Below are 11,342 nucleotides of genomic sequence, written 5' to 3' on the forward strand. Positions count from 1 at the left end.
GAGGGCTTTTCCAACCGAGCGATCCTGTGATCTCTATCATGGCCACTGTTCTAGAGGCAATCCCAAGCAGCATCAGCTCTAAACGAACACAGAATGCAAAGCATTTCACACTGTTGTGTCGTCAACAGTTAATGCTCAAACGCAGAAAACCCAAGCAAAGGGAATAAAAGCATTTGAGCACAGTAACACTACACTGAAACACTGCTCCCAATCCACACCCCGAATATTAAGCTTTGCTCCAGGAGTGCCCTGTGCTGAGGTCAGCCCACACGCTGGGGCTTTTCAAGGCAGCACCTGCCAGTTGCAAATCAGGGCTTTAAGCATGACACAAAATTTAAATGCATCGATAGCAGAAGCACTGAGTTAAAATCCACCCCTGGAACAGGGAAAGCTTTAACAGCTGGAGATGGGAAGTCTGTGTTGCCACTCAGGTCAGCAGTGGGCTTTTTTTGCTAGTTACCTCAAAGGAGAGAGATGCAGTTGGCCTCAAAACTCCAGCTGCGATGACTGAAGCTGTCCATGACTCTCAGCAAGTCAGTTTTACATCAATACTGTGTGGCCCTGCGAGCGACTGCAACTTTAACCACAACTACTGAAAAAAATCCTTAATCACTGAAGAACTGAAGCACTTCTCCAGTTTCTCTCCTCACAGAGATGGTCTTCAGAAGGCAAACACCAACTCCTAAAAACAGAGGTCGGAACACCTGCAAACCCTTCGCTCACCCCCCGATTGAATGACCAATGTTAGAGAGCAGCGTAGGGGAAAGGGACCTGGGGTCCTGGTGGCCAGCAGGATGACCATGAGCCAGCACTGTGCCCTTGTGGCCAAGAAGGCCAACGCCATCCTGGGGTGGATGAGAAGGGGTGGTTGTAGGGCAGAGAGGTTCTCCTGCCCCTCTACTCTGCCCTGCTCAGACCCCATCTGGAATATTGCGTCCAGTTCTGGGCCCCTCAGGTCAAGAAGGACAGGAACTGCTGGAGAGAGTCCAGCGTAGGGCTACAAAGATGATGGAGGGAGTGGAGCATCTCCCTTCTGAGGAGCGGCTGAGGGAGCTGGGGCTCTTTAGTTTGCAGAAGAGGAGACTGAGGGGAGACCTCATTCATGGTTATCAATATTTAAAGGGTGAGTGTCACGAGGATGGAGCCAGGCTCTTCTCGGTGACAAACAATGATAGGACAAGGGGAAAAGGACACAAACTGGAACACGAGAGGTTCCACTGAAATTGGAGAAGAAACTTCTTCTCAGTGAGGGTGACAGAGCCCTGGCCCAGGCTGCCCAGAGAGGTTGTGGAGTCTCCTTCTCTGCAGACATTCAAAACCCGCCTGGACGCCTTCCTGTGTAACCTCATCTGGGTGTTCCTGCTCCGGCAGGGGGATTGGACTGGATGAGCTTTGGAGGTCCCTTCCAATCCCTGACGTTCTGGGATTCTGTGATTCCCTGGCTGCCCAACGCAGCGCTCGCTGCAGCACTGGGTGGTCGGAGCAGACCCATGTGCTAGCCAGAAAAAAAGCAAAGGCATTTCCTTACTTGCTCAGCGCTATCGCGTTCGATGAATCACTGCCATGCGCCCATTTGTCAGGTTTTCTTTATTCTAGCATCACTTTTGCATTCCTACTTGTGATAGTACGTTTTGGAACTCTGGTTCACGAGACAAACTGGAAGATTTTCTTTAAAACCATTTTCTTTAAAAAGAAAGAAGAAAAAAAAAAGACAAATCTAAGCCACAGCAAAGGACAGGACCAACACCAGACCTTGGGTGTGAACAGCAGTGGACCTGTGGGGAAACCAAGGCAGGTGAGGAGGCAGCAGACAGCACAGATTTTGGCCCTTCATTTGGGAAGCAAGAGATGGGGAAAGGCTGATGCCAAAAAACTGAACTCTGTGGTGCAGGAACACTGCACGGTGCCAGACACTGAACATGGCAGCGTTTCATGTACCACCTGCACCGTTGTCTCCTGTGGCCGATGGGAATGCTGGAAACCTCATCCAGAGGCTTCGCTCACCTCCCTGCAGAGCGCACATCGCTGCTCCCCTCCACACTCAGACACGCGCTCGTAACTCCACGCACTCCTGTCTCTGCACAGTCACCACCACGCTCACAGCTACACAAGCACACCTGCCTGCTGTGCTGTGCTGACACCCCCCACAGACGACGGTCCCCTCCAACTGTCACAAAAAACCACTCACATCCCCCTTTTGCTGTCCCACCTTCCCACCAGCCTTCCCGGGGAGCAGCTTCCCCCGTGTAGGGCTGGCCACACGAAGCCACATGCACAGCAACACACACGCTGATGAGTGGCCACATGTGTCGGCACACACGAGATGCTCTGCAGATTGCTGAACCCTAATGGTGACAGGAAGGGCCTACGTCCCTGCTTCTTTCCAAACATCGTGTGTTTAAAAACATAAATCCTACTGGAAAGTCCTGGAAGCAAATTGGAGTGTGAAATCCTCGTGGCTGCTGACAGGAGAGACCAAGGTGGAGCCAGACCATAAAAGGCCTTCTAGAAGAAGAGGTGGTTGTGGAGCCAGGAAGGAGGCAGGAGGTGCTCCTGTTGTGGATTGTGAGGGGTCCAGGCTGGAACCAGATCCCACAGGGAGAGTCCTGGCCCAGTACCAGCCTCTGGGTGCAGCACCAGTTCTGGAGGGAGAGCGGATGGAGGCTCCCCAGCTCTCCGAGGCTGGGGTGAGAGGTCTGGATCAGTCCAGCCCCAGGTCTGAGTCAGACGACGACCGCTCATCGGTCACATCGCAGATGGCGTTTTCCATGGGGGCCAGGTTGCCGCTCGGCGTGATGCCCATGGGCTGGATGACTTGCTCCCTGCAACCCGCAAGGAGAGGGGAGAAGGGAACACAAATTTGCAGCAGACAACACAGGAACAGGCGAATACTTGAGCAGAAACACCGGGCTGGTGGAAACTACCCTGAGCAGCCCAGAACAACCCCAGGCCAGCACCAAGAATCCCTTTTCAGAAAGAGCACATGGGAATGCACACAGCAAACATGCTGCCCTCTGCCTCCCACCCTGGGGGTGGTCTGAGCTTAGCTGTCAGACTCTGGGCTTCTCTTTCTGACACCTATTAACAATGAATGAAAGGTAACTGGCAAAAGCAGTCCTGCAGGGAAAGGGACTGGGTAGCACTGGCTGCCATCGGTCCCCAAAATGCTGCTTCCTGCTGAGGCGCCGTGCCAGGACAGAAAGAGCACCTGGCCAAACCTGGTGAGGCAGCAAGGGCCTGGAAGCACAGTGCAGGTGTGCACAGGAATTTTGTGGTATGTCATTGTCCCAGAGAGGTGCACAGGGCTTGCAGTGCCTTCCCCTGCAACACACCAGGGCCAGGCTTCAGGAAATATTTCCCCTAATCTCCCTCTTACATCTCTTCAGTTAGTGGTGGCCTTGGGAACACACTCAAAGAAAGGTCAAATGTAAATCGGAGACGTGCAGGTGCTAATGCAGACACGAACATAAACAGTTTTTAAGTACCTGGACAGTTTGTCAAACATGCTGACTAACTTCATGGCTTCATATTCCTTCTGCTCTTCAGTCATCCCTTCCATGGGGTTGGGTAGTTTCTCCTCAACGCGTCCAGTCACAGGATTAATGCTACAAGAACAGTGAGGGTGGGGTGAAGGAGGGAGGTAAAGAAAGGAGTGAGAAAAGGGCTGTTTAAAAACCTTCTTTGCCTTTACTGAGCACAGGAACACAAGAGCAGGGCTGGTTGTCAATGCTGCTCAGCTCGTGAGCCCCAAGCACTATTGCAGTGCAACGTGGTGCTTCCAACCTCTTTCTGTATGTCCTACGCAGAGTCATCCCCCCTACAAATCCCTCCCATTTCTCTGCTGTGAGCAACATCCCCATCCTGCCAGTGCCACAGTGGAGTTTCATACCAGGTGCACAAGAGCGGGTGACACCTCTTCCTTCTCCTTCAGTCAGGAGGCAGAATGTTAACACAGAAAGAAAAAGCCCAAAACTTCAACCTTTAGACCTTATTGAACAGGATGCTAGGGAGTATAGGACCCACAGCTGAGGACAGCCCTAGAACCCTCCCTGTACACCCCTCAACCTCAGGGAGCCACCATCCACTAGCAGGAAAAACGAAAAAAAACCAAGAAAATAATTAAAACAAACCCACCCCAAAAAAAACCAACAAAAAACCAGCTCACTCCAGCAGCAATGGGCTCTGGAGGTGGAGTGTGTGTGAAAGAGCAGGACAAGGGAGAAAGCAGGGAGGCAAATGAAGAACGAGACAGAGCAGTAGTGGGAACACGGGCGTTACAAAGGGAGAGCAGACTTCTTTACTTGGGCTTTGCCTCTTTGTACTCCTCAGTGTCTGTGTCTTCATCTTCCGAGTACTCCCCCTCTTCCCGACCACCAGCCATGAGGCCTCGCGCTGCCAGGAGCCCGGCCGCATTCCCGTAGCCCGTGTACTTCACAAACCGTGACACTGCCGGGAGAAAGGGAGAGAGACCACCCTGTGCTTCCCCTCCTACCTCTCCAGCCCCATCTGCTCCTGTGTGCCCCAGGAGCAGGACCAGTGCAAAGCCACAGAGACCCAGAAATGCCGACACTTCTTTGAGCTCTGACAGGGAGCCAGGCTCCCACGGTGTGCACTAGGAACAGGCAGGGACAACACCCATGGGGCAGGGGTCTGGATCCAGGCCAGGGTGTCTGCAGGGTGTCAGCAGGTCCTCCAGCAGAGATCTTCACCCACCACTGGCATGAGAGACAGCAGCTCCTTCCCACAGAGCACTTGGATACTTTCTGCTTTTCCCTAATCGGTGTCTCTCGCCCAAGGGAGGACAGAAATTGGGCTGCAAAGGGCCATCCATCCCATGCTCTCTGGCTTGCCCAGAGGCCAGACTCCAGGACTCCCCGTCACCAAAGGCCACAGCAAACCCCTGCAACTCACCGCTCTCCTTGCAGAGCACGAAGAGGAACTCTGCCGCACAGTGCTTCACGTCGGTGTCAATGTGGGTCATCAAACGCACCAGCTTGTTCCGCAGCGAGTTCCCCACCTCCGGACGATTCTTCACATCTCGGAGCGGTGGCAGCACCTACAAGACCACAGTGAGAGGCGATCAGCAGAGCTGGAACAGCAATGGCAGGTCAGACAGGAAACAAGAAAATCTACAGAGCATGGAAGATGTGGAAAAAAGACCGTGGGTACCAAAGGCCTAATACATCAGAGCCTAGAGAGACAGAGGAGGTCTGTTAGGAAGATGGCAATAATTAAGCAATTTGCTACTCTCCTCTCTCCTCAGTGCAGCACCCTGCAGCTTCTGTCTGAACCAGAGCATACCTTCGACTTCAGGAACTTCCTCGTCTGGCGGTGGACTCGGGCGCTCTCAGTCAGCAGGTTCAGCACAGGGGTCAAACTCTCCTTCAGCTTGTGGCCCTGCAGAAACGTCCACAAATGGAGCAACACGTTAGTCACACTGCACTCAACTTTTCTGGCTTGTGGTGGAAAACGTGCCTAGAGATCATCAGGGAAACAAATGGACACCAAGCCTCTGCTACAGGCATTTCAGTGCTTCATCACTCCCCAAGCGGCACAGCTTTCCAAGCCCCGCTCTGTGGCACAGCAGCGCTGGAAATATTTGTGCGGGGCATCCAGAGTAGAGAAGTGCTGCAGTAAAATTCAGGGGCCCTTTAGAATAACTCTAGAGACTGAAAACCACAGCCAGCTTGAAGGTAAAGAAAATTCAGGCTTCCATAATTCAATCATCAGATCACTGAGTGCAACAGAACACCCATATCTGAATTGCCCAGCAAATCATCTGCTGTTCAACCAGTTTCACTACCTGCAGCCCATAAAGCAGTGATGCAGTCACGTTCCCAGTCAACCCACGTTGTTTTAGTCCTACCAACCATAACAGTTTTGCCTCTGCTAAAAACTGACCTTTCTATAAAGGGATATCTGCAAACTAACCATGCCTTGCTGGTACTCCTGTGGTGCTGGCACTGGGCTTTTCAAGGCTGAATGTAGGCTGAAAGAAAGATGCCCTGCAGTGAGCTTGTGCAAATGAGCAGTGAGGTACCCACACAGCAGCCTCTGGACTTACCCTGTCCAGGCGTCGCTCCAGAAAATCCAGCAGGATGTTGACAGCATCCATGTTCACACCCATGTACTCAAGTGAGCCTGGCCGGACTTTGGGGGTCAGGAGGACATCCAGACATTTCAGGGGCAGGTTGCCCAGAAGGTTAACTGTATGACTAAACGTATAAAAGAGAAGTGAACACATAGTCATGGATCTTTGTTCACAGAACTTCTTCAGCTATACCAAAATGAAGGCTCATTACTGACTTCCAGGGGTGTGAGGACCCTGAAATCTGAGTTGTCTCTGGGCTGCATCCCAAGCTCCTCACCCCACTACAAGGGTATAAATTAAACTGATTTTTGGGTAGTTGAACTATTTGCTGGGAATCCAAAGAGACCTCAGTGACAACTGAGAAGCCATGGATCTTAATACAGAGCTAAGTAGGACCAAGCTAAGTGGTCAAAGGTCCGTCTCTAAGCTCTCCTGCTGCACCACTCCTTCTCACCTTGATGGTCAATGCAATCACAGAATCCCAGACTGTCAGGGATTGGAAGGGACCTCCAAGGCTCATCCAGTCCAATCCCCCTGCCGGAGCAGGAACACCCAGATGAGGTTACACAGGAAGGCGTCCAGGCGGGTTTTGAATGTCTGCAGAGAAGGAGACTCCACAACCTCTCTGGGCAGCCTGGGCCAGGGCTCTGTCACCCTCACTGAGAAGAAGTTTCTTCTCCAATTTCAGTGGAACCTCCTGTGTTCCAGTTTGTGTCCGTTACCCCTTGTCCTATCATTGTTTGTCACCGAGAAGAGCCTGGCTCCATCCTCGTGACACTCACCCTTTAAATATTTCTAAACATGAATGAGGTCTCCCCTCAGTCTCCTCTTCTGCAAACTAAAGAGCCCCAGCTCCCTCAGCCGCTCCTCAGAAGGGAGATGCTCCACTCCCTCCATCATCTTTGTAGCCCTACACTGGACTCTCTCCAGCAGTTCTCTGTCCAATGCATGGTGCAATGCATCGCTTAGGATTCCTTTCACCACAGCTTTCTTGGGGCCAGGATGGTGTCACCTCTCAAAGATGACACCCCAGACCAATAACACTCATGAGGGTGACACATGCAATTTCTCAGCATGGCTCAAGAGACAGAGAGTTAATTAAGGCCAGCCCATGGACTCTTTAATTAAAGTACCAAACATCTGCTATGGTGTGTTGCCCACTGAAGCAGGTGGCACTGTTGAGGAAGCCTGATGCAGGATAGTGACTACTGACCCCCTTGAGGTCAGGCAGGCTTGGATAAAACACGTGTCTGTATACTGGGAGGTTGTGGCACTAGCATACATTATTTGACTGTGGGAAGGGCAGGGCTGCTTCTGAGTCCTGGCAGCACAAGGAACCTGCAGGCCAAAAACGCCTTCTTGTCAGCAGCAGCCTCAGCAATCACCAAAGCAGCAGAGGATGTTAATGCCAAGGTCAGGCAGGATCTGCCTTGGGGAGACCTCAGGTCTGCGTACAGCAAAGACCACGACCCAGTTATCCAACAAAGACCTGTGGAACTCCTCTGTCCGCTCCTCTCCATCAGCAGAGATCATGAGGCAGTGGCGCAGGAGGGCACCCAAGTGCCGGTACAAAGCAGCATCTTCCTGGCCCCGAAACAAAGAAATGAAAACTTAGATCAGGAAAGGGGATCCTTCACATCTCAGAGCCTGCTGCCCTGCAGCCCACAGTCCCCACCCCTCCCTCCAGCAGCCTGGTAACTGCTAGTAGGGTGTTTAAGTGGACATAGCCCCCTGATTCTCCTTCTGAGGTTAACACACAGTCTTCTTGCTGCCCAATCCCTTTCCCTTCACTCTACAACACTAAGTCAAGGGCTGGAAGAGGCCTCAAAACAGGCCCATGAATTAGCCAAAGGTAGTCTCCATCACAGCTTCCTTTGACCACATCCAGAAGGTGAAAGAATACCAGGCTCTGCTCTCCCATTTGTGCAATTAATCATGTCATTAAGAAGGAAAAATACCCAACTTTTACATTTTAATGCCTTAAAAGTCCTAAGGGTTAATGATGCATTGGATAGAGGCAGCGCTCTAGGGATGAGTCTGGACACCTGAGCCTCTTGCTACCCTTACACGTACCCAGGGACTGCATGAGGGCCAGTATGAAAAGTGAGGAAACGCAAGCAGAGGAGAAAAGCAGCAGGCAAACCACAGCCCAGAGACATGCAAATGCAGTGGGGTGGGACACCCAAGGAGCTTACCTCATCCACCTCCCTCTTGCTGGAATCAAAGGTGATATTGAAGAGGACTTTCAGGATCTCCATGGCTCGCTCAGTCTCCTGCCGAGGCAAAGGCGGCAGAAGACCCTCCTCGGTAGCAACTTCGTAGGGGTCCATCCACTTTACACCGAGAGTCAGCTCCAGCGTATCTGTCATCAGGCTAATGCCCCTGAGCTCCTGGGCAAGCTGCTGCCGGATGTCCACTCTCAACGCCGTCAGCAGGAACAGGAGACGCAGGTCAAAGAACTTGACCTCGTGGGGAAGGCTCCTCTCGTTGTACAGTTTGATGCGCTTGGCCAGGCCCACCACCAGCCGGGCTTCAGCTGTCAGCTCCTGTGCCCTAGCACTGCTGAAGACGATGTTGCAGAGACATTTGAGGGATTCCAGGATTACATCCAAATCTGGGACCTCTCGGATGAGCTCCTCTGAGTAATCAATGCCAGCATGCCTGGAGAGGGTCTTCAGGCCTTCCTTGGTGGTGAAGGGGTCAAGGCAGTACTTGTCCCGGGACAGGATGCGGATGCTTTCCAAACACGTCACCTGACAGGACGGCTGCAACTCTCTTTCCAGGAACTTAATCAGCAGCTGGGCCATTTTCTGTGCAGTTGGAAACAAGCAATGCCTCATGCACAGACACTTCACAGTGCTCCCCCTCCACCCTCTAATGCTGTGTCCTGCAAAATGCAAGCGTCATCCAGAGATGGGCCTGCTCGTGGCTCTGCTTCAGGGGTGCACTCAGCAGCGCTCAGGAAGTGTTTGGGTCCAGCACATGTCCCAGTTCAAGCAAGGACACCGAGCGAGAACCAAAGAATGGCTGGGAGTATATCAGATGTAAGGGGAAGAGTATCACACTGCTACTGCATATTTTAGCTTCGCTCACTGTTAGGATGTTTGGGCTAACATGGTCTACTTGATAGCTGCATTAAACAAAGAGAGGGCAGGGCAAAAAAGTCCCTCAACCAACTCTACAGCAGCTCTCTACTCCTGCCAAGAGCATTAAGGTTAAGGAGGCACCTGCTTTGCATGCTCCAGAAACAGACTGAAAAGGTTTAGACATGGGTCAGAAAACTGCCAAGGGAGGGTAAGAGGACCTAAGCAAGGCAAGAAGGGCACGTGACGCCCTAGGAAAGGAGGTGAAAAGGCCTCAGGAGATTCTAATAAGTAGTGCCTCTCTAAACCTCAACGCTGTCTGGAGACCTACTAGCCCAGATCGTCAGTAGGCAGAGCTCCACTAACACCAATTCACAACAGCCGAAAAATCTGACCCTCATGGAGAACAGCACCATGTGACAGCAAGCGATAGCAGAGCACAAGAGCACAGGTAATGCTTCACACAACCACGAGCAGCAACGCTTCACATTCCCTAGTAATCCACTGCATCAGCAATCACACCCCGAGGTTAAGGTCTCACTAGGTCTAACGTGACACCACGTCAGGCACTTCTTTCCACGCATCACAGGAGCAAAGGAATCCAAGACAGCAAGGTTTGCCATCAGTCAGCGTAATTGGCTTTACGTGGCCTAATCAGTTACACGTCAGAATAACAAAAGGACTGAGAGAAGGAATGAATTAAAAATGAAACTTAGTCCTCAATGTGAGGCTGGCAGAACTGAACAAGCTTTAATTCATGAAGTACGCCCCACAGTCCCACCTTTGAGAAGAGAGAAACTACAGCCACTCCTCTTCTTCTTGCATACAAGGAGACTGAGACACAGGGGTTAAAGATACAGTCGTAAGTAACCAAAGCCTCTGGCTGACTCAGGTTAAACAGATCTCGGAGCACGTGCCCAGGGCTAAACCTCCAGAAGAACTGAGCACCAGGAACTTGACGGCGATGCTCAATTCGTATTTCATGACGTACATCCTGAAAGTGGAGCACCTCAATGCTGTGCCTGTATTCATGGCCTGTGTGACTGTCCCAGCTCAAACAGCAAGTCAGTGCAAGGCACAGAGCTCGGATCTTGTGAGATCCAGTCCTACACGCCAGGCTGTACCTGGAAAACATTCATGCTAGCATTAGCTGGCAACGACATGGACAAAAGAGGTCCCGTTCCCCACTCTGACTGCCTGGTCCACACTTGCTATGCTAACACAGGCATTAATGCAACAAACCAACAAATTGGACCACAAAACTGAACCCACTGGAAAATAATCCAGGAAAAAATGAAAGTTATTCTTTAGGCAGACCAGCCCACCAACCACGGGCAGCCCCGCAAAGGTCTGCACTGGCATGAACTGCAAGAGTAGAAATGAGCAGGTGGGATGTTCCTTTCCGCTGAGTGCCAGATTACACCAGCTTAAAGTATCTGTTAATACACAGCCTCAGTCAAATCCCACAGCTGGCTCACAGCAGAAACACTCACCCTCTAGAGCCTTGCACATTGCTATGATCTTTGCCAGGCAGACTCATGCCACAAACACAAAGGATCACGCTTTTTATACACCCATGGCTGAGACGACATGCACCACAGAACCCAAAGGGCTTGCTAATGCTGGAAGGATGCTGACCTTTATCCTAAAAGATCAACTACTGGTGGAAAAACTGGAGGTAGATGCTCTGAGCACACCATTCCCTAGCCAAGTTGATGAAAACGCACTCACTTCTTTCTCCATAGGATCTGCCACCACCAAGCCCTGCTGGACATGAGTACAGGGCAGCAGGTTTATCCATCTGACTAGAGGAAGAAACCAAAGAGCATGCCTACCTTCCTCTCCTCCCGCTCTTCATCGTCAAAGGTGAAGCACTGAGATTTCTGTGGGGGCAAAACAGAAACAATCAAAATAAAGTAATAGGTTAAAAATCTACAGAACTCTTCCCCCAGGCAGGGAAAGTCCATTCATCTGGAAAGCAACAGATCTAAAAACACACTGCAAAAGCAAGCACATCACCTCAAGAACAGTCCCCACCGGCACAGAGCCAGGGAATCAGCGTGGCAAGGAGTGCCACAGTGCTAGAGAAGTCTACCATATTTCACAGAATATCAGGAGTTGGAAGGGACCTCCAAAGCTCATCCAGTCCAACCCCTGCCAGAGCAGGA

General features: G+C 51.5%; 1 protein-coding gene across 1 annotated transcript; it reads right to left on the reverse strand.

Moving 5' to 3' along the window:
• Nucleotides 1-2,332: 2,332 nt before the first annotated feature.
• Nucleotides 2,333-11,057, reverse strand: RIC8A (RIC8 guanine nucleotide exchange factor A; the record flags this gene model as incomplete). Its single annotated transcript, XM_010180028.1, has 9 exons — nt 2,333-2,822; nt 3,486-3,605; nt 4,302-4,446; nt 4,912-5,056; nt 5,302-5,397; nt 6,065-6,215; nt 7,581-7,675; nt 8,287-8,901; nt 11,010-11,057. Coding segments are annotated over 9 exons (1,536 nt in total), but the record flags the coding sequence as incomplete, so codon positions are not given.
• Between the last annotated feature and the right edge of the window lie 285 nt (nt 11,058-11,342).

Source organism: Mesitornis unicolor, unplaced genomic scaffold (genome assembly GCF_000695765.1).
Source record: "Mesitornis unicolor isolate BGI_N332 unplaced genomic scaffold, ASM69576v1 scaffold16312, whole genome shotgun sequence".
NCBI classification, from domain to species: domain Eukaryota; kingdom Metazoa; phylum Chordata; class Aves; order Mesitornithiformes; family Mesitornithidae; genus Mesitornis; species Mesitornis unicolor.